Source organism: Sceloporus occidentalis, unplaced genomic scaffold (genome assembly GCF_023333645.1).
Source record: "Sceloporus occidentalis isolate IW3139 unplaced genomic scaffold, rSceOcc1.0.p SCAF_137, whole genome shotgun sequence".
Lineage (NCBI taxonomy): Eukaryota > Metazoa > Chordata > Lepidosauria > Squamata > Phrynosomatidae > Sceloporus > Sceloporus occidentalis.
The window spans coordinates 1,519,286-1,547,019 of NW_028317117.1; the positions used below are offsets into that span (position 1 = coordinate 1,519,286).

General features: G+C 42.4%; 1 protein-coding gene and 1 non-coding gene across 2 annotated transcripts; one reads left to right on the forward strand and one right to left on the reverse strand.

Annotated features, from left to right (window-relative positions):
* Positions 1 to 217: 217 nt before the first annotated feature.
* Positions 218 to 27,345, forward strand: LOC149281213 (vomeronasal type-2 receptor 26-like). Its single transcript, XM_089499558.1, has 8 exons — positions 218 to 294; positions 3,401 to 3,979; positions 15,411 to 15,702; positions 22,193 to 22,565; positions 22,816 to 22,853; positions 25,724 to 25,954; positions 26,190 to 26,313; positions 26,441 to 27,345. Exons 1-8 carry the CDS (start codon positions 218 to 220, stop codon positions 27,343 to 27,345), a joined length of 2,619 nt encoding a protein of 872 aa, XP_089355684.1.
* Positions 18,557 to 18,686, reverse strand: LOC149281214 (small nucleolar RNA SNORA35). Its single transcript, XR_016278066.1, has one exon. It is a non-coding gene; the product is annotated as a small nucleolar RNA SNORA35 (small nucleolar RNA).
* Positions 27,346 to 27,734: the final 389 nt, after the last annotated feature.

Consider the following 27,734-nt stretch of genomic DNA (forward strand, 5'->3'; position numbering starts at 1 on the left):
TGATGTGAGCTTTGTGACATGGTGCATTATCCTGCTGGATGTAGCCAGTGGGGGTGCGACCTATAATCGGGCTTTAGTGCAGGGATGTATAATTCGTATCGCCCAATGCCAGGGACATGCAGTTCCGGGCCCCTGGCAGGTGTTTCTTTTTCTGTCATTTGTAGGCACTGCAGGGGACCTGGATCCTCCTCTCTGGCAACTGGTGGATGTTTGCGCGATGCAGACAACCCCCGCTGCTGACTTCACTGCCGCCTGGGCTTCTACAACTGAGTGCTGGCGTGACATGACCTTCCGGTGCTCCACCATAGAAGCCCCAGTGGATGTACCGCAGCAGCGGAGGATGTCTGAGCGCATCGCAAAGACACTCACGGCTGCCATTGAGTAGGATCTCCCGCAGGGGGCTTGGATCCTCCTCTCTTGCAGCCGGTGAACCTCCGCTGCTGCAGACACTTCCACTGGGGCTTCTATGGTGGAGCGTTGGCGGAAGTGGCAGGCGGCAGCAGAGGTTGTCTACGCGCATCTTGTAGACGGCTGCCTCCACTAGACACCAGGGAGTCTGGAGCACAGGGGACAAGTCTGCGCGATGCGTGCAGACAACCTCCACTGCTGCCGGCATTTCAGTGTCGCCGGAAGTGGCGGGCAGCAGCAGAGGTTGTCTATGCGCATCACGCAGACGTCCACCGGCTGCCACCACTAGACACCAGGGAGTCTGGAGCACGGGGGACAAGTCTGGGGAAACGTTGGTAAGTCGGGGGGGGGTAGAGTGGCATATCTGGGGGGCAGAGTGGCATATCAATAAGTAAGGTGCATTACGAAGGGGGGACCTTAAAATGGCTATTGGTTTTCAAAAATTCTGTTTGTATATACCATATCCTGTCAATAGCAGGACTAACTGTATAATAAATACAAAAACTTTTAAAATACATTTATTCTTGTTCATTAGATAAAATACTGTTTTACCATTCCACTAATGGATTATAGGGTGTGGCCTATGATCGGGCCAATACGGTATATATATATATATATATATATATATATATATATATATATATATAAATATACATATATATATATATATATATATATAGCCCCACAGATTTTTCCTGCACCTCAGGGACTTTTGAACTTTGGCACCTGAGTCATTGGTTGAGCGGTCATGTGACCAATTAGTCCTAAGGGGAGACCCCAGAGCTGCAGCAGTGTGGGACACAGAAGGAGATGGACACGCTGCAGCAGTTAAGTTCCGTCACAGCTTTCCTCTGTGCTGTGGATCCAATGTGTGCTGCTGGCTGCACCATCAGAGTGAAAGCTGAGGGAGCAGGAACCAGACACAGAAAATGGCTGACAGACCCTGGAGGTAACCTTAGGCCTATGCAGCTAAAAAGTGGTAAGGAGTCTACTCTGCCCTGTCACGCTGATAGGGCATTCTGTCTATTACAGACAGTAATACAGTTACACATCCTTCTCTCTGCAGTAATACGTGCTTTAAACATGTGGATTACCTTAAACACATCCGTGCACCAGCTGGCACCCATTAGCCATTAGGGTGAAGTCTGAGCGCGGTTCTGCAGGTGGTTTGGGAGGGTGTTGGGCCTGGATAGACATATTTTGGTGTGTTTAGTCAGCCACTGTATTATCTGCATTACTTTATCTGCCATTTATTAATTAATACATCCTCATACTGCTTTACTGTTATTACTGTGTGTTGTAGTCATTTATTATGTCCCTGCTTGGGAAACCCATCCATGTCCAAGATGCCCAGTCAGGTGGAGGAACTGCCAGTGCTTTAATAAGGTAGCTTTAGATATATGTAGAGGGATCATGCGAAAAATGTATAAAAATTTGGGAAAGCTGTCATTTTAAACGCGGCTATTCGACCCAACCAGGATAAATTAAGATAAGTGGCCCATAAATTAATACCCCCTATATGCCACCGTGCCCCCTGATATGCCTTATAACTTCCAATATGCCACTCGCCCCCATTTATGCCTTATACCTCCCTATATGCCACTGTGCACCCTGATATGCCACTCCGCCCCCCATAAATGCCCTGCACCACCCTGAAATTCATTATACTCCCTGATTCACCACTCTGCCCCCCCAGATATGCCACTCTGAAATTCATTATACCCCCCATACACCACTCTACCATCCCCTACACAACCACTCTAACTCCCCCAGATATGCCACTTTGTCTCCCTGAAATTCATTACATCCCCATACACCACTCTGCTACCCTGAAATTCATTATACCCCCCATACACCACTATAACTCACCCATACACCACTCTGCCTCCTTCCCCTCCCATTCACAACTCTGCCCCCTCCCATTCACCACTCTGCCTCCTCCCCCACCCATACATCACTCTGCCTCCTCCCCCCTCCCCATACACCACTCTGCCTCCTCCCCCTCCCATTCACAACTCTGCCTCCTCCCCCTCCCATTCACAACTCTGCCTCCTCCCCCTCCCATTCACAACTCTGCCTCCTCCCCCCTCCCATTCACAACTCTGCCTCCTCCCCCCCTCCCATTCACCACTCTGCCTCCTCCCCTCCCATTCAGCACTCTGCCTCCTCCCACCTCCCATTCACCACTCTGCCTCCTCCCCCCTCCAATACACCACTCTGCCTCTCTCCCCCCTCCCATACACCACTCTGCCTCTCTCCCCCCTCCCATACACCACTCTGCCTCTCTCCCCCCTCCCATACACCACTCTGCCTCTCTCCCCCTCCCATACATCACTGTCAGGATCCACTCTCTGCTGCCTGAACCCTGGCTGTATCATACATGTGGATGTTCCATCTGCTACCTCTAGTGGCCACCCTCCTCCCTCTAGAGTGCTCTGGAGCTCATTATCAGGTACAGCTGCGCCTCATTGCCTGTGTAAAGCCCTGCCTTTATAAGACCTGCCCAGCCCTTCAGTCAGGGCCTTTGTCATTGACGTTGAAGGACTGCTTTGCTCTGGGCCCGTGCCAGTACCCGAGCATAAGTCCGTACCTGTGCATGAACCTGTACACGTGCCTGGCCCGGTAGTACTCCGTTCCCGTCCGCCCTGCCAGTGAGCCTGCGTTCCCGTCCGCCCTGCCAGTGGGCCTCGCCTGCGCCTGAACCTGTACCTGTACCTGTACCTGTACCTAAACCTGCCAGTGGGCCCGCGCCCGAGCCTGTGCCTGAACCTGCCAGTGGGCTTACCTGCCAGTGGGCCCGCACCCGAGCCTGTACCTGCACCCGAGCCTGTACCTGCACCCGAGCCTGTACCTGTACCTGCACCCGAGCCTGTACCTGCCTCAGCTCCCGTCTCTCTGCCTCAGCTCCCGAGCCTGTACCTGCCTCAGCTCCCGTCTCTCTGCCTCAGCTCCCGAGCCTGTACCTACCTCAGTTCCCGTCTCTCTGCCTCAGCTCCCGAGCCTATTATTACGGTAAGACCGGTCATAGGATAACATATTGTCCGTGGAAGCCTGCTAAGCCACCCGCAACCCACACTGACCAACCCTGTGCCCAGGAACCTGCATATGACACCAGCAACCTGTCACAGCTGGAGCACACCCCGTCTCTTCCGCAGCCCGGTGAACTAGAGGCTTCTCATGTCACGGCACCAGGAGAACCTACGCCATCTGAAGCCATGTCAGAGGATCTCCAGACCATATCGGACGACCCTGACTGGTCTGACATGGATTATGCTTTGTCTGAGGCTGATATGGCATACACACTCGAGAACAAAAACACAACGGCTGTTTGTGCGGTTGGCATCACCACTCCCATCACTCACAGGAGGGCACATAGGAAACCCCAGACCGCTAGACACTCCCTTGGGGCTCCCGGTAACGTCCTGGCGTCCGATGGGACAATCGTGCATAGGAAAGACTTCAACTGCTGCATGAGCGGAAGTCTGTTCAGCCTGGCACGCCGGCCCCGAACCGGTCCAGTTCCTGCACAGCCCAATCCCGTTCTTCGGAGCCCTGTGTACTCGGCACCTTTGTAACCCCGGGTTGTGGGAGTGCCCAGGCGAGCACAGCCAAGGCCATGTCACCAGAGTGTGTGGTGGCATCTAATGGGACTATTGTACGCCGGGGTGACCTGCATGTTTTGGAAAATGCTCTACGAGCAAGAAGAGCATTCAGCACCATTGGCTACTGTTGCACTGCCGTCCTAGGATCGCCCGGAGGCCGCTCCTTGAGGGGGGGGGGGTTACTGTCAGGATCCACTCTCTGCTGCCTGAACCCTGGCTGTATCATACATGTGGATGTTCCATCTGCTACCTCTAGTGGCCACCCTCCTCCCTCTGGAGTGCTCTGGAGCTCATTATCAGGTACAGCTGCGCCTCATTGCCTGAGTAAAGCCCTGCCTTTATAAGACCTGCCCTGCCCTTCAGTCAGGGCCTTGGCATTGACGTTGAAGGACTGCTTTGCTCTTTGCTCTTTGCCTGTGCCTGAACCCGTGCCAGTTCCCGTACCCGTGCCTGAGCCAGTACTCGTGCCTCAGTTCCTGTCTCTCTGCCTCAGCTCCCGAGCCTGTACCTGCCTCAGCTCCCGTCTCTCTGCCTCAGCTCCCGAGCCTGTACCTGCCTCAGCTCCCGTCTCTCGTCCTTTCCAGTTCTGCTACTCTGTCTGTACCTATCTCTCTATCACCATGCATAAAGGGGTACAGACAGAGCCCCCCCGTATCCCCTGCACATGGACTCCTACCCAACCTGCTCGCCCGGGTCCTGACAATCACTCTGCCTCTCTCCCCCCTCCCATGCACCACTCTGCCTTCTGTCAGCAACGGAGGTTCACAAGACACCAGGGAGCCGGGTAGAGAGGCAGACTCCTCCCCCCTCTCATACACCGCTCTGCCTCTCTCCCTCTCTCCTGACTTCCTGGTGTTTTGTGAACCTCCGTTGCTGACAGCCACTTAAACTGCAGCTTCATAGAAGCCCCAGCAAAAGTGAATGGTAGTAACAGAGGCTGTGTGTGTGCATCGCGCAGACCCCCACCAGCTGACAGAGGATGATCCTCTGCAGGAGAGGATGGAGAGCCGGTGGGGGTCTGCACGATGTGCACAGACAGCCTCCGTTACTACCCTTCACTTCCGCTGGGGCTTCTACATCATGTGATGCTGCCACTGCATCGTAGAAGCCCCAGCGGAAGTGGAGGGAAGAGGAGGAAGTTGTCTGTGCGCATCGCACGGACACCCACCGGCTGACAGTGAGGGGAATCCAGGTCCCCTGAAGCGTTGCGGGGGATCTGGATTCTAGTGTTATAATCCAATCTCTGTTTGAGGTCGGATTATATAAAGAGAGGAGTTTTTCAGAGCATTTGCTCTGAAAAAACCTCTTTTTAATAATCGATAAAAATCGATTCATAGTTACATAGTTATATAGGCTGAAAAAAGACATGCGTCCATCAAGTTCAGCCTTTCCTATATCTGTTAATTTGTTGCTGTTGATCCAAAAGAAGGCAAAAAAAACCCCCGGTTCCGCTCTTTCCACACAATGGTTTGTATTGGCCCCGAATGTATTTATATAATGTTATCATATCCCCTCTGAGGCAACGTTTTTCTAAACTAAACAGATTTAAATTAGTTAACCTTTCTTCATAACTATAGTGCTCCATTCCTTTTATTAATTTTGTAGCCCACCTCTGCACCCTTTCTAGTGCTATGATATCCTTCTTAGAATAGGTGCCCAAAATTGCACAGCATATTCAAGGTGCGGCCTTACCATTGATTTATACAGAGGCAAAATTATATCTTTATTCCGCGACTTGATGCCCCTTTTTATACACGACAATACCTTACTGGCCTTAGAAACTGCTGACTGACATTGCACATGGTTGCCTAGTTTGTCGTCTATAACAATTCCCAAATCCTTCTCATTTGTCGCTACCCCTAATTCACTACCGGTTAGGGTGTAGGTTGCTTGTGCATTCGTTACCCCGAAGTGCATAACTTTACATTTATCTACATTGAATTTCATCTGCCATTTGTGTGCCCAGTCCCCCTGTCTATCTAGATCCCTCTGCAGCACAGTAATATCCTGCTCGCCCTGTATAACTTTACCTAGTTTAGTGTCATCTGCAAACACAGAAACATGACTTTCAACGCCTACTGCCAGGTCATTTATAAATATGTTGAATAAAATTGGTCCCAGAACAGAACCCTGAGGGACACCACTTACCACTTTTGACCAGCTTGAAAATTTACCATTTATAACAACTCTCTGTTCTCTATCTCTAAGCCAATGTTCTACCCAAGAACAAGAATTTGCATCTAGACCAATTTCCTACAGTTTGAATACTAACCTATTGTGTGGAACCGTGTCAAACGCCTTGGCAAAATCCAAGTAGATTACATCCACTGCAACACCCTGATCTACACTTCTACTTACTTCTTCGTAAAATGCAATTAAGTTAGTTTGACACGACCTATGTTTCATAAAACCATGCTGATTTTTGCTAAAATTACTGTTCTTCCCAAGGAATTCTTGAATATTATCCCTAAACAGCCCTTCAAATACTTTCCCCAGCCATGGAAGTTAAGCTCACAGGTCTATAATTTCCGGGCACAGAGTTTGAACCCTTTTTGAAAATAGGAACCACATCTGCCTTCCTCCAATCCTCTGGTACAATTCCTGAAAGAAAAGAATCTCGAAAGATTAGAAACAGAGGTTTACTTATTTCCTGACTCGGCTCCTTAAGTACTCGTGGGTGAATACCGTCAGGCCCCGGAGCTTTGTTGACATTAACTTTCTTTAGTTGCTGCAGCACCTTGTCCTGATTCATCCACTCAGTTTGACTGAAAAATTTTCTCAGTGGTCCTATGTATATCCATTGCCATAGGTTCCTCCTTAATATATACTGAGGAAAAATAGTCATTTAAAGTTTCTGCTTTTTCCTGGTCCTCCTTAACCAACACTCCCCTCCCTGTTTTTAATGAACCTACGTTTTTATTTTTAGTTTTTTTAGAATTTATGTACTTAAATAATTTTTTGGGGTTAGTTTTGCTCTCTTTGGCAATCACCCTCTCATTTTCTAGTTTAGCCCATCTAATCACCTTTTTGCATGCTTTATTGGCTTCCTTATATCTTATATAGGATGCCTCTGATTTGTCCGATTTAAATGCTGTAAAAGCCATTTTCTTATTTTTAATTTTCTGCTTAACGTCCCCACTAAGCCACATCGGTTTCAATTTGTTTCTTTTATATTTGTTTCCTAGTGGTACATACTGAGAAGTGTACCCTGCTAATATGTGTTTGAAAATACTCAATTTTTCCTCAGTATTTTTACCCCTGAAGAGTTTTTGCCAGTCAATAAGTTCTAAAGCTTCCCTTATCTTATTGAAATTATATGTTTTAGTATTCCCCATGGGCAATTTCTTTTTTGAGTTTATTTCAAAAGAGACCATATTGTGATCACTATTACCCAAGTGCTCCCCCACTTGAATGTTAGACACAAGATCAACATTGTTAGTTATCACCAGATCCAGACAAGAATCCTTTCTAGTTGGTGCTGGTACCAGTTGTGATATGAAGGAGTCATTTAACAGGTTCAAAAACCTGAATCCCCTTGCAGAACTACTAGTCCCTCTATCCCAATTTATGTCCGGGTAATTAAAATCTCCAATAATTAACGTGTTACCCAGATGTGCAGCTTTCTCAATTTGCTCTAACAGCTGCTCTTCCTCATCATTATTAACATTAGGTGGTTTATAACATATCCCAACCAGTAGTTCTTTTCCTTTTTTTTGCCCCAAGTTGATATCTACCCATAAAGCTTCCACAAATCCCTTGTCGCCTCCAAGATGCTTAATATTTGACTTTAGCTCGTTGTTAACATACAACCATACTCCTCCTCCCTTCCTGCTTTTTCTGTCCTTCCTATATAACCTATAACCTTTTACGTTAACTGCCCAGTCATGGGTCTCATCCCACCGTGTTTCTGTTATGCCTATTATATCATATTGCTTAGTGTATGCTATTGCCTCTAGTTCTCCCATTTTGTTATTTAGGCTCCTTGCATTAGCAAGCATACATTTAATATTACTCTGAGTCTCTTGAATTTTATGAAAATGTTTATTAATACATACCTCCTCTGTTCTGATCTTGCCCCTCCCCCCATCTCCACCCCCCTTGTTCTGATCTGAAGCCCCTCTCCATTTTTAAGATCTGTGTCCCTCCCCCCATTACTAGTTTAAAAATCCCTCCAGCCTTCTAGCCATCCTTTCCCCTAGCACAGCAGACCCTCTTCCGTTTAGGTGCAATCCATCACCGCTATAAAGATTGTACCCAAGCGCAAAATCAACCCAGTGCTCTAGAAAGCCAAAACCCTCCTTCCTACACCATGACTTTAGCCACGCATTTACTTCCCTGATCTCCCGCTGCCTTTCTACTGTTGCGCGTGGCACAGGTAATATTTCTGAAAATACTACCTTAGAGGTCCTTTTCTTCAGTTTATCTCCTAATTCCCTGAAATCATTCTTTAGGACCTTCCATTTTCCACTGACTTTCTCATTGGTACCAATATGCACCATGACAGCCGGGTCTTCCCCAGCCCCTCCCAATAATCCATCCACTCTGTCAGCAACATGCCGTACCCGGGAGACAGCAAACTGTCCGGTTGAGCCTATCAGAGCGGCAGATTACCCTTTCTACTCTCTTGATAATAGAGTCGTAGTCAACGATTTTCATTATCGATTATTATCGATTTTATCGATTAGTTGTTGCAGTCTTAGTCTCTTTGGCTCGAAAATATATTTTTTTCTAACCATAGCGACATGTTCATTTGTGTCTTGGGCACTCCAGGTTTGTCCTAGAAACACATGCAGCCCCTCATTTGATGCGCCAAGGGGTGTAGTTTCTGCAAATGTATACTTTTTGTACCATACTTTAACTTCCCAGCTGTCTAGAGCTGTCTAATTGCAGACATCACCCCTAAAGACAATTTAACAAGATTCTCAAATCTGCCATTTCTGACGTTAAGGTGGTCTAGACATCTGGGAAGTTACCGTATATTCCGGCGTATAAGACGACTTTTTAACCCCCGAAAATCTTCTCAAAAGTCGAGGGTCGTCTTACACGCCGGGTACTAACCGAGTACCGGGTACTTACCGAGCCGGAGATTCCCACAAAGCCACGAATCTCTAGGGGAGGGGCGAGCGGAGAAGCCGCGCCGTGCCGAGGTAGGTGCAAGATCGTGCACCTCCCTCTAACTAGCCCAACATTAGGGAGCTCGAGGTCTGGCACTTCAGACCTCGGCTTCCCTGCTCCCTAATCACTTCGCGCCGGCTATTGATGCCGAGCGCGGGGATGACGTCATGTCCCGGCATCAATTGCCGGCGCGTAGTGATGAGGGAGCAGTAAAGCAGAGGTCTGAAATGACAGACCTCACGCTCCCACAACTGGATGGAAGAAAGAAGATGAGAAAGGTAAGAGATGGGGAGAAAGGGGTGTGAGTGCAGTGTATGTATGTTGGTGTGAGATGGTCAGGTGTGTGTAAGAGCAGTGTAGGTATTTGTGTGTTTGTAAGCTGGTGTGTGTGTGTGTGTGTGTGTGTATATATATATATATATATATATATATATATATATATATATATATATATTATATACCATATTTGCTCGATTTTAAGACGACCCTGATTATAAGACGACCCCCCCAAAATCTAAATATTAATTTAGGAAAAAAACAAAAAGCCTGAATATAAGACTACCCTATAGGGAAAAAAGTTTTACTAGTAAATATTAATTCATGTAAACAATTTTTTCATATTTAATAAAAGCTATGATTGAGAAAAATATATATATTTTTTATTTGCCAATCTGCCCCCCCCCAGTTATGCACATCTGCCCCCAGGGTTGCCACTCTGCCCCCAGAAATGCCTTATACCCCCTATACCCATGATGTGCCTTTTAACCCTCTATATGCCACTCTGCCCCATGATATGCCATAGGGGGTTAAAAGGCATTTCATGGGGCAGAGTGGCATATAGGGGGTTAAAAAAAATTCTGGAGGTGTGTGTATATATATATATATATATATAACTGCTAACAGCAATCACACTCCTATCAAGCCAAGGCAGCCAGTGCATGCTGGAACCTGGGGATGATAGGTGTGTGAGTACAGCCTCCCTATGCCATGCTACCACCACCACCACCCTTACACATCCATGCTATCACACACTCATTCACAAACATTTAAATACTCATTCATTCCATTAATCACACATACTTGCTCAAAAACCCTCCCCCACCCCCTTACCTGAACTGCAGATCTCCCACTCGCAGACTTCTGCAGGGGCCCGACTGTGCGAGCAACTTCTCTGGCACCGCCCCCAGAAGAAGGAGGGGGAGGCAGAGTTATGTGACACTCTTCTAGCTTCCTGTTCTCCTGCTGCTCGCGACCAAAGCACCGGTAAGCAGCCTGGCCCCAGCGGACATTTTTTGGGGGTCTGATTAGAAGACGACCTCGTCTTATAATCGAGCAAATACGGTATATATATATTAAAGGCAGGGGTGTGTATGGTGAGGGCAGTGTATAAATGTGTATGTGTAGATATAGATATATATTGTAGGGAACAGCTCACGCATGGGGCGGCAATGACAGTATTCACACAGGTTTCAAACGTAAAGCGTGTTTATTTGGATGCTGTAGGCACAGAGCACCTTGTAAACAAAACAAACTCTAAGCCTGTCCGGCTCTAACTAAACATCCTCTCTACAAGCCTAAGGTCTGGCACAAAGCAAAGTAACAGGTTTTCCATAGGTAAAGCTTCATACCTTGGGGGCTGCAGTGCTGGCTGTAGCTGCTCCTTCAGTCAGTGTCTCCTCTCCCCTTCAAACCTAACAGCCCTCTCTTTTAAGGCTTCCTCCCCAGTAATGAGCTTAGGAAGCCTCACCTGAGGGCTCCTGGGTTTGCTACCGTGCCTGGCTGAGGAAACCAGGTGAGATATATATCCCATCGACCACTCTCCCATACACTTTACCACAAAATATATATACATATATATATGTGTGTGTGTGTAAGGGCAGTGTATGTATGTGTATGTCTGTATAACAACCAGCCAATCACCGGTAAGGTACATCGCTTGCCGTGATTGGCTGGTTGTTGTATACTGGGTAGAGGGGTAGTCTTATACGACGAGTATAGCCCAAACTCTATACTTTAAGTGGAAAAGTTGGGGGTCGTCTTATACGCCCATTCGTCTTATACGCCGGAATATACGGTAAATTAGGGTACATAAAGTACACATTTCAAGAAACTACACCCCTTGGAGCTTCAAATGAGGGGTTATGTCTAAGATAAAAGTATTTCTAAGACAAAAGTTGAGTGCACAAATAATGACTTTGGTTAGAAAATATGTTAGCACCTGACTGGGACTGCTAGCGACGGCACCATGCCATCGTTAGCAGTCAATGGGTTGAAGTATTTTTTAATGTCTACCCCCAGTTCAGATACGTTGGTAATAATTACCAATAATAATGGTAATAATTTGTTTAATAGTATTAGTCGTTTTTTTCCATGGATACTCTATATAGTGCATTTTCCAGACAAAATCATATTGTTGTTTCAGAGTATTTACAGTGCTTTGAGGGAGACTTAACGTCATAGCTTGAGTTTTTTTTTCCCAGTGTTAATTTTATGGTCAGATATTTTACTATACTTTTCTAATATATTAAATAATGAAGGGATTGATTTTTGAGGTTCAGTAATGGTTAATAAAATACCATCTGCAAATAAATTAAATTGTAATGTATTTAGTTCAGGTATGGGAAAACCAGCTATATCTCCAGAATGATGTATTTTTATAGCTAATGGCTCTAATGCCAATACATATAATATCGGGGACAATGGGCACCCCTGTCTTGTTCTATTTGAGATTAAAATGTCGTTCAAATCCTTCAAAACAAATCCTTCATTTAAAACATTTGCTACTGGGGAAGAGTATGTCGCCATTATAGCTCTGACAAACATAGAGGGGAAGCCAAATTTTTGTAGTGTTGGTTTAAGATAATGCCAATTTGGTCTGTCAAATGCTTTTTCAGCATCTCGTGAAAGAATTACACAGGGATTTTTTTTTCTCCAAATCTGAATGACAATCAATTTTATCGCGTTATCAGATGCTTGTCTACCTTTACAGTTTTAAATGCCTGATCGCTTGATCGGGCATTCTCTTCCGGGTCGCCTCACTGCTGACGTCACCCGGAATGTCATCAGAGGACAGGATATCCCCTGCAGGGTCTGTCTAAACCCTGCTGGTATATCTGATCGCTCCAATGAGACACTGATCACAGACACTGTGTGATCGGTGCAGGAGGATCGCAGGGAGGAGAGTGAGAATACAAATCGAACGAAAAAAAATGTTATTTTTTGTCAACAATAAAAAATCTCTAAAATAATACAATAAATAATAATTAAAAAACAAAGTGAGATAAGTGATGTCATTGTGACATCACTGGAATTAATAAGATGTTCAAGAGGTCCCTAACCATACTGCACTGATAAAAAATGAAAAAAAAAAAGGAAGGTATAAAAAAGAGAAAAAAACTTACATCCCATTGCCCTAAAATCTAAAAGGTATAACCCCCCTGCCCCCATTCACAACCACCAAACCCGTTAAGCCATAAGTATAAAAAATACTACCCTATAGGGTACTATATGTAAATTCCTCCAGGACTTGAGGTACCAAAAACCGGGGACTGAAGGGGTTAAAGGCCTGAAATATAACTTGGTGGGGTAAAGTTTTTTGACTAGCCTGGCAGCTAGTATTTGTTAAGTTAACTATTTCACACCCACCCTCCTGTCACAGGCTGACTTGGAGACTGGCAACAGCAACATATTTCATGTACAAAGATGGTAGGGCCCGTGCTAAATGTACTTTCCATCCCACCAAAAACCAAACCCTGCCTACCCCAAATAACCACAGACACCGCTGTATGATAACAGGTCACAGCTTTATTAACTCAAACATCATACTGTATTAACCTATTACCAAACATAACTTTCATATACTATCACCTCAAACCATTAATTGCTAAATAACTTAACGCAACCCAATACTGTACAGAAACCTTGCCAGCCCCCTTTCCGTGCTTTTACCACCAATGGTAATTACCTCCCCCCATTAAGTATGAAAGTTCCAAACCAACTATTACTAATCACCAGCCAGCCTTAAACTCAATGGGCATAATCATCCTTACCACATAAGAGGTGAGGGGAGGATTGAAATTTCGCAAAAGGGCAGGGCCTCAGAGCACATTCTCTCCCCGATTGGTGAAACGGGAGACAGAGAGCTGGCAGCTATGAGCAAGAGGGCAGTAAAATTTTCGTTTTATGTTTTTTCCAGCAGACACTATATCTTCTTTTTGGAGGCAGTTGGTGGTGTCCTGCCTGGGAAAGGTTATTTTGATTGACCTTCTGCTGGAACTGAAAGAAGGTCAATTGTGTGAAAAAGAAAGTAATCATGTTCCGTAGTACACTGTGTCATGATTTATTCAACTGTCTTATACATAAATGTGCATATGATGACTGTAGTCACATTAAATAGTCATGAATTATTCTAATGTATAGAATATATTTGATGTATTTCTGTGTCTTAAACCTTCTTTAATGTCCAATAATCAGACAACCCAAACATATTTATTTCAATTCTTATTTTTCATTTGTATTTTTACTATTTGCAATATACTGTAAATGACTATTATAATTGCACTGAACTTTTAACTGTACAGAATAACTGTACACTTTATTTAGCTGTGAATTCGCTTGGTGATTGATCACATGTGCACATTAGATATTTGGAGAACAGGCCAGAATAGTGATTCCCAACACAGACGAATGAGCTTAATTCAGAATGCTGGTAAATGTATTACGCCTTAGTGTATAAAACAAGGGCACCGGAGTTGCTTTTAATTTATTTACAGGAGACACAGACTGCATCTCACCATGTACTGAAACATGCAGCTGAACCCTGTACACATCATGATATTCTGTATTATGCTGGTATATATTGCATTGTCCAGAATAATAATATTTAAATCTATGACCGGATTGTATTCATTTAGTGTGTTACTGATTATGTTTGGTCTGTGTTTGACACCTTGCAAATCTGCAACAAAAAACTCAGAATCGGCCTGTAAATTACAAATAAGGCAAGCATTCGACGACTATGAATTTTTTCAAGATGGAGATGTTATAATCGGAGGAGTATTCACTGTACATTCGGCTGTGCAGGATTTTCAGTTTACAAAAATACCTCTGGAGCACATGATCTGTATGGCGTAAGTTATCTTTACTAGATATTATAAAAACTGTGGAATCCTTTTTTTTTTATCTGGTGGCTGGACATGGCACCACCATACCTAGGCAGCCTATTAAGACACCTAATTGTTGGGATTCAGAAAACAGACACCCTTCTAGATGTGCTGTAAGCAGATGAAAAACACAAGGAGATCAGGGGTGTCCTTATTCAGAAGTTCTGCTGGCGCTTCTATATCAGGAGGGAACATGACATGCAAAGGGGGGGGCATGAAAAGTTCTTTTACACTTAAATACAGTTAAAAGCATTGTTCCTATTACTGTTAAATACCCAAATTGTTGCCAGTAATAATTATTCTATGAACTATAAACAGTAATTCATATTTTTTCAGGGAATGTTGAATTGTCACATGACATAAAAGTAGTCATGGTTTATTTTGCAATGAAAACTTGAAAGGATTTTTTTATGTTTAAGTGTGTTTACAGATTAAAATAACCAAGGTAAATGTATTGAAGCCTCAGCTTGTGTCTATATCATGGACAAAGGTATCTTAACTACTTTTTCTCAAGATGACTGTTCTTTATCTCTTCCCTTTTTGTTATTGCTATTTTTTTGTTGATGTGCTCAGGCAGCCTTTATTTAAAAAAAAAAATGAACTTTAGAAAAGGAAAGCTATGAGATAATGCTGGCCCTGCAACACTGATCTATTGATAATATCTCCAAAATTATTAAACTGCTTGCCAAGCAAAATGCGCAGGCCGAAGGTAGTGTTACTTAATTTCATTTTGATAGAGTTGGAGACGGTTTCCCTGCAACAGCACAGACATGAAGGGGATAAAAAAATATGAAAACTAGAATTCTATGTATTTTTCTCCCCGTAAAATGCTTTTGTGCAATATCTCCAGCATGAATGCAAATTGTGCCACCCTTTCCCATCGTAGAAACGGAAGCTGTATTATAGGTTTTAGAAGTCATTTATAAAATACACTAATCTACAGAGTGGCAGCAGTACCTCTCACTTTACTACCGATTTCTAACACACGGAAATAATGCCTATAAACTGTTATTCATCACCAGTGGCATTTCCATTTACTTACATAGATTCACATTATGGTTATGATTATTAATCAATTTGTGAAACTAATTTAGCACAAATGTCCAACTGTCTATTTCCATAGGCCTTTCTACCTTTGGTACGCACATGTCCGCATCTTTCTTTTTACCATTGAACAAATTAATAATGATACAGATATTTTACCAAATATCACGCTGGGATACCATCTTTATGATTCTTGCTTAGATACAAGGAAGGCTGTAAAAAGTGTTTTACAAATTTTATCTGGACCTGGGAAGACCATCCCTAATTATTCCTGTTCTGAACATGGGAAGGTGGCTGGTTTTATTGGAGATCACTATTCAGTCACCACTGTGCCCATAGCGCAAATACTCGGGATATATGGTCATACACAGGTGAGTCCATTCAAATCTGATCTAATTAAATGCCAGTCTTTTTCTCTAGTGGCTGTGACTTGTAGATTGCAATTACCGAGACACTGAATTAGAGATTCATTGCCTTATCAACAGATGTAAAAGCAAACCATAGACAGAAATTATAGAAAGTATTTGTTTTGCTGATGATATCACATTGGAGTGCAAATGCAGGTTCTGGTCTGCTTTTTAGGGTAGGCTTAGGGGGCATAGTGACCACATGTTTGGTTCTCTTTAAGCTAGCATAGCAAATTTTGTTTTTCCATCAAGGTACTTTAACCCTTTAAAAATGTACGGGGTGGCGGTGCAATGCAACAACGACAAAGCCCGTACGTGTTTTCGCCACGATCTGCGGCTTTGCAGCATTGCAAGGGCAATGGAGCCCACCTCACTATTCAGTGTGATTAGTAAAAAAAATAAAAGTTTTTTTATGCGCAAGTCCTACAATTAGCGCTATATCTTCACAAAAATTCCCACATGGAAAGAGTTAAAATATTGGCATTTTAAATGCCCATAGGGTGCCTAGTTTAAAAAAAAAAAATGCATGATTTGATGGGGAAAATTGAATTGGCCGGCTTCCAAGATGTCCCAAATACAGGACGTGGGCACAGACTGGTCAGATGTCTAAGTGGCAAAAAAATACACACCTCACAAAGATGGCCTTTTACCTCCCAAATAACCCAACAAACCCATGTGGGGTATCTCTGCGCTCAGGAGATGTTTCTGAACAGATATTGGGGTGTTGTTTGGTAGTGACATATACCAGGAGCGGGGCATTTATACCTGGAGTAAACCATAAAGCTTAACAAAGGCTGGTGGTAGAATTAGTACATTGAAAGGGTTAAAATACCAGCATTTGAAATACCTTGGGTTGTCTAGTTTTCAAAAATATATGGTTTGATGAAGGAAATTTCATTAGCCGGCTTCAAAGTTACCCTAAATAGCGCATGGGGCAGAATGACCAGCTTTAGGGGAAAAATGGTTTTGAAATTGCAAAACGCTACTTGTACTTGTTGCCCCATAACGTGCAGAAAAAAGCAAAAAAAAAACATAACAACATTAGGTATTTCTAAACTCAGGACAAATAGTAGAATCTATTTAGCAGATGTTTTCATTAGTTTTTGCAGATGAGTAAAAGATTTTTCAAAAAAGGGAGAAAATATTTTTTTTTTATAAAAAATCACCATATTTTATCATTTTTTATAGTAAATTAGATGATATGATAAAAATAATGGTATCTAAAGAAAGCCCTGTTTGTCCTGAAAAAAAAACCCCAATATATGTGTGTGGTTGCACAAAATGAGAAACAAGAATATTACAGCTAAACAGCAACGCTGAAAAATGTTAAAATAGCCTTTGTCCCAAAATCTACTACGAGTAAGAAACAGTATTGCCATTAAGGGGTTAATCAGCGGTAGATACAAAGAAATTTTGTAGTCAGTTCCACAAAAAGAGATTTAAGGACAAGGTCACAAATAGCTAAAACAGGAAAGCAGGACACTTTACTAAAGTAAAGCAGCTGACAACTTTCCAGCAAATAGACCACAGAATATACAATTTTTAAAAAAGAACACCACCAGAAGATGATAATAGTAATACTACTACAACAGAGGAGAATACAAAAGTTACAATATATTTGAGAAAGATCAAAATGTGTCTCTTAATCTGAGAGGACTGAGCGCTACAAGGGATGCTTGTATTTTATTTTATTTTGTATTTTATTATGTCTACGTTTTCCCAGCAGCCAAGAAAATGCTTGTAAGAATTGTAATCTTGATTATGATTGGGTTTTCAGAGCAACCTGCCTAGCTCAATAAGTAGAACACAAGACTCTCATTGATCTATTCAAGTTAACCCATTAAGGACCGGGCTTATTTTTTATTTTTGTACCCTGTGGGACTGAGGCTGTTTTAACACTTTTGCGGTCCTTGTGTTCAGCTATAATTTTCTCCTCACCCATTTAGTGTACCCACACAAGTTATATATTGTTTTTTTCAGGACAAGATGGGCTTTCTTCAGATATCATTATTTTGATCATATCATCTTATTTACTGTAAAAAAAAAAACATGGTGAAAAATTGAAAAAAAACACCTTTTATGACATCTTTTCATGAAATCTTTTACTCACCTAAAAAAGCAAATAAAAAACTAGCTAAATAGATTCTACTACTTGTCCTGAGTTTAGAAATACCCAATGTTTTTATGTTTTTTTTGCTGTTTTTTGTAAGTTATAAGGACAAGCAGCGTTTTATGATTTCCAAACCTTTTTTAAAAAATCTCGTCAGTCTGCCTCCATCTCCTCTTTGGAACATCTTTGAAGCCGATTAACTCAATTTAACCCTGTCAAACCATATATTTTTGAAAACTAGACACCCCAATATGTGTCCAGCAACATCTCCTGAGTACAGCAATCCACCACATGCATGGGTTTGTCATATTGTTTGGCTGGTAAAAGGCTACTTTTGGGGCATGCGTAATTCAGGTTTTCAATACTGACTTTTAGCATCTGGTCATTCCGCCTCCATCTCCTCTTTGGAATATCTTTGAAGCCAGTTAACTCAATTTAACCCCATCAAACCATATATTTTTGAAAACTAGACACCCCAGGGTATTCCAAATGCTGTTATTTTAACCCTTTCCATGCACCAATTATACAACCACACTTTGTCAAACTATGTAATAGTAATTTTTAGTTACAGATATACAGGTCCTGGTATATGTCACTGTCCTGAGTACAGCGATACCCCACATGCATGGGTTTGGCAGGTTGTGTGGGGGCTAAACTGTAACATTTGAGACATGCGTAATTCACTGTACAACATCCGGTCAAAACTTTTTTTGTACCCAACTTTCAGATGGGGCAGGCTACAAGAAAGCCTCGCCTTTCTCCAAGAAGGGATTTGATCTAGCACCGTTAAGCGATCCCTCAGCCATGGAATAGACACAGGGGACACTTGTCGCAGCAAAAAAACATCTAAAAAGCAGTAAATGGGGAAAAAAATACAAAAGTGGAGCAGGGAAAAAAAATAAAAAATGGGCAGCTGTGTGGTACAGCTTGAAGCAGTTACCAAGGCAGAGTGCAGGTTCTCCAGGGCAATCTGGACAGTAGAATGGGGTGTCCTTTCCTTGCCCCCTGCTGTAGCATACCCTGCATCTTTTTGGGGGATTCTGCTTCTTCTCTGTAGGAGGAATTTTAAAAATAAAATGGCCCCAATTCTGCTAGACTCCATAACCGCCCGGGGACCATGTGCATCTTGGTACAAAATATCCGAAATTACTCGAAGCTGAAATTGCAAAAAAGACATTCCGGCATTTGCTTTTTCGTGCAACAAAAAAGCATTGTAGGTTGCAATTTGCATCAGATAAATTGCAACCTTCTTGTACCAGGCCTTTGTCTTCCTCAAAATGAGGTAGGGCTGTAGGAGTTGATCTGACAGAAAAATCAGTAAGATAAAAGGTGCTGCTGCTATGGGATCAGTCCCTAAGGACTGATCTACAGCAAAGGAGTGGTTAATGGTACCTAAAAATAATATGAAATTATATAAAATATAAAGTATAAAAAAATGTGGATAAAAATAAAAGTGCACAAACAGCAAAAAAGTGCTGATGTGCAATATCACTGCCTATGCAGTGATCAACGGTAAGGAAGGGGTTAAAATAAAAAGAGGGGCTCTTATAAGAGCCTTTGTGGATAATTTTTTTTTATTTTTTTATAATATTTTATAAAAAAAAGTATACCTTTTTTTACCACGATCTGTCTCTCTCCCTCACTAAAAGCAAGTGATGGAGGGAGGCAGATCTTTACCGGTCAAAGGCAAATGTTTATAAACATTGCCTTTGACTGAGCAAATCAAGATCACTCTCCTGAGTGATATTTAGGCTTGGGGTGTCAATCACTGGATGCTGATGGCATCCAGCAACACCACCTAGTGATGAAAGCGATTTGAAATCGCTTCTGAGGCCATTGCCAGGAGAAGGGCAGCGCCATCTTGGACGGTAAGTTAACCATGGTGGCGCCCTGCCGCTAAAAGCTTAGTTTAAGAAACGATCAGAGGTCGTTTTTTCCACTTAGTTGGTGTTCTTGATTATATTTAAAAGACCTGCCGTTTTTTTTTTTTTTTTTTTTTTTACTAATAAAAACGTTCCGGGGAGCGATCTAACTGCTCCCTGAGGTTTTTTGCGTGACGGTCCTGAACCGGCAAAGGTCGTGAAGGGGTTAAGGGTTGACTTCAAAGAGGTTGCATGCCCTTGCATGTTAACACACTCAATAGAACTTGTGCATACATTGACATATACTTTCTTAGATCTGCCAGTGACTTTAAATGCAGTGAGATTAAAATAAAGTAATGCAACTTTATTTTAATTTAGTAGAAATGTTATGGAAATGCATATTAAAACACTTAAAAAACTTAAATAGGATGTCCTTTTACCCAGGTGTGACAATTGCCCACTTCCTTGTCCACCTCTGTGAATGGTATGGCAATAAAATAAGCTTTGGGGGTATATGGATCATCCTGTGCCACCCCCTCATCCCACTCCTAATAGGATTAGGGCATATAAAAGTTTAAATGTAAACCCTTGCCTTGACCCATTGCTACATCATGTGCCTCTCACCCTCTTTCAGTTTCTGCAATGTTTAAAAAAAAATGTATATAAGATTTTGTATAAAAAAAAAAAAACACCCTCCACAATAAAAATAATCTGAAAAAAGTTAAATGTTAAAAAACCCCAAAAAACAGTGGTACCCTATTGTCAGGAATGGGAGATGGAGGAGTCCGGTATGCAGGATAACCCTAAAGGTCAAAAAGCATAAACAGAGTCAGATCTACTAAATGCAGTGTAGTCCAGTACACGTAGCCGGGGTCAAGGTCATGGAAACCAGTGTAGTCCAGTACACGTAGCCGGGGTCAAGGTCATGGAAACCAGTGTAGTCCAGTACACGTAGCCGGGGTCAGGTGCATGGAAATAAGCGTCGTCCAAGATCAATAGCCAGAGTTGGTACACAAGAAATCAGGGAGAGCCGTTTAGTACCCAAGGTCAGGATTATGGAAGGCAGCGTAGTCAAAGGAGGAAGCTGGAGGCTTGATGCTGGATCTAGTACACGGACAGCGGGTACTCAGGTGAGTGACTTCTTGGGGGTCCGGTATGCAGACCCTAACACCTATTAACCAAGGGATGCACGGGTTATGAGTGACCTCTTCTCTTAGTCCTCCAAGTGCATGAAGAGACAAGTTTTTTTTAAACCCTAGATGATATAGACCTTAAGTATGCCTACCCTTACACCCATCCTCAGTTCAGGAGAATGTGTGCTCCAGAAACACACTATAAGAGACACATTTCTCTTGTATAGGGGGGCATTAAAAGTACCGTATTTGATCGATTATAAGACGACCCTGATTATAAGACGACCCCCCAAATCTGAATCTTAATTTAGGAAAAAAAAAAGAAATCCTGAATATAAGACGACCCTATAGGAAAAAAGTTTTACCAGTAAATGTTAATTCATGTAAACTATTTTTTTTAATAAAAGCTATGATTGAGAAAAATATTTTGGTTTTATTTCCTTCTATTTTCCAACCTGCCCCCCCAGTTATGCACATCTGCCCCAGAAATGCCTTATACCCCATATATGCCACTGTGCCCCAAGATATGCCTTTTGACCCCCTATGTGCCTTACTGCCTCCAGAAATGCCTTATACCCCTATATGCCACTCTGGCATTAAGGGGTTAAAAGGCATTTCAGGAGGCAGAGTGGCGTATAGAGAGTTAAAAAGGCATTTCTGGAGGCAGAGTGGCATTAAGGGGGTTAAAAGGCATTTCATAGAACACTCTGCCTCCAGAAAACCCTTATGCCCCCCATTTAACACTCCCTCCCCCTCCCTCCTCCAAACTTACCGGTGCTTCTGACTCCCCTGTCATGTAGCCGGGGCAGCGTGTAGAACTTACGCTGCAGCCGGAAGGAGGTGTGGCTAGCAGCGGGGGTTGTCTACGTCCATCGCGCAGACCTTCCCCAACTATCAGAGAGAATTCCCCGCACCGGTGCGGGGAACTCTGATCTCTGACAGCCAGGGAAGGTCTGCGCGATGGACGCAGACAACCCCCGCTGCTAGCCACACCTCCTTCCGGCTGCACACCGGGGACTCAGAAGCACCGGTAAGTGGGGCGGGGGGGGGGGAGACAGCAGGATCCAGGTCCCCTGCAGCTGCGGGGAATCTGGATCTTAGTCGTCTCATAGTCAGACCTATTTGAGGTCTGATTATAAGACGACCCCGATTATAATCGAGCAAATACGTTAATTCCTTGACAATATTCATAGGTGGAAAGATTCTGGCCAGTGAGAGGACATGCGGTGTTTAGCAGAAATAAATGTTATACCCATCCTTGTTCCAAATGTAGTCTAGGAAAAAAATACTTTAATGCATTGTATGATTATCAGAAGTTACAAATGATATAATGTTTTCATATTTTGTAGATCAGCTATGGAGCCACAGATTATTCATTAAGTGATCGTCGTGTCTACCCGTACTTTTTCAGGGCACTTCAGAATGAACATGTCCATTTCTTAATAATATCCGACCTTCTGAAACACTTTGGCTGGACCTGGGTTGGAATATTTACATCGGATGATGACGGTGGAAATCAACAGAGTCTTATTTTAACCAAATATCTCAATGATCGGGGTATTTGTGTTGCCTACACATTACATAGCAACAAGGGCATCAAAAACGATTTACATCACATCAGTGAAATTGTTAGAAAATCTTCTGCTCAAGTTATTGTGATTTGTGGAGCCTTAACATATGCCTCTATTAGCACACTGCTTGTCTTAAAAGATGTTTTTCACAGTAAGACACTAATTCTTCCCCCTTCCTGGGCTTCAAAGAAAGAAGTGTTTCTGACTAATACTGGCACATTTAATGGCAGTTTGGGTATTGAACACTCGCCTATATTGTTTCCTGGAACCAAAAATTATTTCGAAGATATCAAACCCTCCAAATTCCCGAACGATGGACTACTTGCAGATATTTATTCCCTATATTTCCAATGTTTGTCTTTAAGTTCATTGAAAAATAAAATATTAAGTTTTTTTTACAGAATATCTTTACGGAACTGTACTGAGACAAAACGATTGGGTAAACTCGGAATGGATTTATTTACCGGTGTTTCTCCACGAGTGCATTTTGCGGTAAATCTTATGGCTCATGCTGTGGAAAGCATGAATTTAAATTTGAATAAGGCGCCTTATAAAAGAGAAAAAAGAACAAATTTCAAACACCAGGTAAATATTAGAAAGACCCTATACGAGGAAATTTTTGTTATTTGACTCATTAATGAAGACGCCGTCAATCGCAATATTTAACAATATGCACTTAATTGATTACAAATATTAAAGAACATGGAACATCCATTAAACCATCCTCACATGGTGTGACACAGTGTGTTGCAAGTAACAGTTCACTAATTAACTAAATAGTGAACTGTTACTTGCAACACACTGTGTCACACCATGTGAGGATGGAGATATAGAGAAGTAAGTAGGGTCTAAGTAATATCCCCCAATCTTACATAGAAACAGAATTTGACGTCAGGTAAAAATCAATCGATATAGCTTTATGCCTATCGCATGTCTGTTTAACCCTTTACACCAGTGGTCCCCAACCTTTTTGGCACCAGGGACCGGTTTTGTGGAAGACAATTTTTCCACGGATTGGGGGCGGGGAGTTGTGGGTTTGATTTATGTGCATTACATTTATTGTGCATTTTACTTCTATTATTATTAAATTTAAAATGTAATTAAATATATTTGCAACTTCCCTGATTGTCTTTCCATCCATTAAAAGCACATAAAATTGTGGCACTCTGCCCCCCAGATATGCTTTATGCTCCCCTGATATGACACTCTGCTCCCCTGATATGACACTCTGCCCCCCCTAGATATGCTTTATGCCCCCCCCTAGATATACCACTCTGACCCCCCCCAACTTACCAATGCACCCCCAGACTCCCTGATGCCTAGTGGGGGCAGTCGATGCACAACGTTTTAGTATTAGACTGTGACCTCTTGGATGTAGCCATTTAAACAAAGTAACTAAAAACATGTCTTGTTTTCAGACGCCACAAAATGCCGTATTTGCTCGATTATAAGACGAGGGTTTTTTTCAGAGCAAGTGACTATGAGACTATGATCCAGATCCCCTGCAGCGCTGCAGGGGACCTGGATCCTCCTGTCTGGTAACCTCAGCTGCTGCTGGCACTTTCAACGGGCGTCTATCACCGAGCGCCGGCAAAAGCACGGGCAGCAGCGGAGGCTGTCTACGTGCGTACCTTTCCCGGCCTAGCGTTCCCTCCGCTCCGGGATAGCCTGCCCACTGCCGGGATAACCTGCCCACGGGGAAGCAGAGCTGGTTGGGGAGATCATTGATCTCTCTGTGACAGGGGGCGCTCCAGAAGCAAGACCGGCCCGTCCATGGGACCCCGGCAGCACTGGGCCGTCCCAAAGTCATCGGCGAATCCGGTAGACTTACCTCTTTAATTTTTGGGGTCACACAGCGTCACTGCGTAATCACGTGGGAGTGGGTATGTAAGTGGGTATATTAGTGTCTGGGTGTGTAAGTGGCCCCCTATATGCCACTCTGTCCCATGATATGCCTTTTAATCCCCTATATCCCAGAGTGGCATATAGGGGTATAAGGCATTTCTGGAGGCAGAGTGGCATATAGGGGGTTAAAAGGCATATCATGGGGCAGAGTGGCATATAGGGGGTATAAGGCATTTCTGGGGGCAGATGTGCATAACTGGGGGTAGATGTGCATAACTGGGGGCAGGTTGGGAAATAAAAGGAAATAAAAACAAAAAAAAGATTTCTCAATCATAGCTTTTATAAAATATGAAAAAGTTACATGAATGAATATTTACTAGTAAAAATGTTTCCTATAGGGTCATCTTATAATCAGGCTTTTTCTTTTTTTCCTAAATTAATATTCAGATTGTGGGGGGTCATCTTATAATCAAGGTCGTCTAATAATCGAGCAAATACAGTACTAATAGGCTTTCTTTTCCCTCTATGTTTATGTCTCGTATGCCTATGTCTTTTCCATTTTCAGTAAAACTTACCACCAACAAGCAACAGCCTACCCTAGCAACTGGTGAAAAAAAAAAATAAATCAAATGAATATTGTAAAAGAAAAAAAGAATGTCTGTAATTGATGTAATGTAGATCACTTCTAAGCAACAGGTTTAGGCCACTGACATTTATCAATGAGACCTATCATTAATCACTGACCTAACGTGGCACTAATAAGTGACCAGACAGTAATCAGTTATGAAATATTTTAAAATAATAATAAAATTTATGTTTGAATGCTGGTGTTTTAATGATTTATGCCTGGTCACTATACGCATGTGGGGACTGCAGATATATGTCGCAGTGAAGGAGTTCCCTTCCCTTCTTAGCCCACATCCCGAACCTGGAACAGAAATTGAGAAGACCCTTTAAAGGTTGAAACACAACCTTTATTAATAAATCCTACTCTACTTATACATTCAGCATTGATTAATTTCTTTGGCACCTATCCTATCTACAAAAGGGGAGCGTCTAGTTTCCAAGGTTTAGTTGATGCTGCAGGCTCAAATTTTTGTCAACTCGCAATTTAACGAATAGGATTATTTTCAAACAAAATCATTACTAGGAAGTGACTGGAAGTGTGCCTTTTTGTGTATTTTTTCATACAATAAGTTTAAGTTTATGTGAAAATCAATAAATGTTGCAAATATGTTTAGAGTGATGCATTCATATTAATGTTGGTGTGCTGTTATGGGCAAACAAAGTTAAAATTGTGCTTGTTTCTGAGAGCCCAGTTGTCATGAACGCTACAATTCCCAATGACGGCAGCCCATTCACAAAAATGGTCACAGCTGTTTAAAATTTCATTTATTATACATTTTTACATAGAATTATTATATTATGTTATTATCTTAATACATCTTCTACTTCATTTAAAAGATACATCATTATATAAAGAATACAGATTATATACGGGGCTCGGACAAGCCAGTGCCTGTTTTTGATCAAGATGGTGAATATGTTCTCCCTTACATGCTTACAAATATTAAATTCACATCAGATTCAGTAAGAAATGACAGTCATGTAGGCCTGTATACTCCTTGGTATCCAAGTGGTCAGAGGCTTGCCATTAACACACATGTGATAACATGGAAGACCAACAACAATGAGGTCAGAAATTTAGAAATTATTAATGTAGTGTATGTAGTATGTCTAATTCCATTTCAATATTACACTCATTCCATCCATAACCTCTCCTTCTGTTTTAGAATTTTTAATGAAATACCAGAATCACCCCCCCCCCCCCATAACCCTTACTGTAAATCTTCTGAATCAATCTGAATCAGCCTTAACAGTTTGGTCTGTAACAAAGATGTACGTTAATGAATTCATATTTGTTTGTCAGATTCCCCGATCTCAATGCTCAAATAATTGTTTACCTGGTCAGAGGAAAGTCCAGCTATTTGGAATACACTCCTGCTGCTACGACTGTGTTTATTGTTCAGAAGGAGAAATATCAAACGTTACTGGTATGTTAGACCTGCACTGAGTACTGAATCATTGGAATATTAAAATATTAACCTATAAACAGACTATTATCGCTATTACTAACAATATATTACCTGCAATTTAGATAATTTGTTTCACTTTTTACAGACAGTGACAATTGTTTAAAATGCCCAGTAGATGAATGGCCAAATGAGAAAAAGGATCGATGTATTCCCAAAGTGGTGGAATTTCTATCCTATACAGACGATACCTTGACTGCAACAATGGCATCTATCTCAGTTCTCTTTTGCTTAATTACTCTGGCAGTACTGAGATTGTTTATTTTACACTGGAATAACTATATTGTTAAAGCTAATAACAGGAACCTCAGCTTCATCCTCCTTGTTTCCATAATGCTGAGCTTCCTCTGTGTGTTTCTGTTCCTTGGAAGGCCAGTGGATATAACCTGCATACTTCGCCAAACCTCCTTTGGAATCATCTTCTCCATAGCTGTGTCTTCTGTGTTGGCCAAGACTATCATGGTCTGTATCGCTTTTAAAGCCACCAGGCCTGGCAGCAAGTGGAATAAATGTATCGGAGTGAAACTGCCAATTTCTATAGTCTTGTTCTGCTCGTTTATTCAAGTCCTAATTAATATCTGTTGGTTGACTATTTCACCTTCCTTTAAGGAGCAGGACATGCACTCTTATCAGGGAAAGATCATCATTCAGTGTAACGAAGGCTCAGTTATTGCCTTTTACTCTGTCCTGGGTTATTTGGGGATCCTGGCAGCTGTTAGTTTTATTATAGCTTTTTTAGCCAGGACATTACCAGACAGTTTTAATGAGGCCAAGTACATCACCTTCAGCATGCTGGTGTTCTGCAGTGTTTGGATTGCAATGATCCCGGTGTATCTGAGCACCAAAGGGAAATACATGGTGGCTGTGGAGATCTTTGCCATATTAACCTCAAATGCTGGACTTTTGAGCTGTATATTTTTCCCTAAATGTTACATAATCCTTTTTAGGCCAGAAATGAATAGTAAGACATGTATGTTAAAGATTACTGATTAATAGTTTCCTACCAACATATATGCTGCTTCTGGAATCCCATGTTTCTGATTAATGGAGCTATTCTTGAAAACATCAATATGAATTCGAAAAAATACACTAAATGAAATTATACACAGGAGCATGCATCAATCTAAATGTTTATAGATACCTTATTGTATAGAGACTAGAACTACTTCACAGCATTCAGCATAATTAAATAAATTATTTTTTCTCCATTGCCCCTGTTCAGGGATGTCTTTAACGTGGGGGCAATAGCGGCAGCTCCCCTGAGTCCATTCCTTATGGGGGGCGCAAACAGAGCCGGTCCATACATGGGTCTGCTAGGTCAGTGGGACCCAGGCGGTATTTTGATAGGGGCGGCAATCACAGGTACCACCCTGCCAGCTCTC

What these genes read in the sequence shown, in the direction of transcription:
- LOC149281213 (XM_089499558.1), top strand. Translation starts at nt 218, where the DNA reads ATGCAGACAACCCCCGCTGCTGACTTCACTGCCGCCTGGGCTTCTACA. An exon ending in TGGCGTGACATGACCTTCCG is followed by an intron (nt 295 to 3,400) that starts GTGCTCCACCAT and finishes TCTCTGCCTCAG; the next exon opens with CTCCCGAGCCTATTATTACG. An exon ending in CTTAAAAGATGTTTTTCACA is followed by an intron (nt 22,566 to 22,815) that starts GTAAGACACTAA and finishes TTTTTTTTACAG; the next exon opens with AATATCTTTACGGAACTGTA.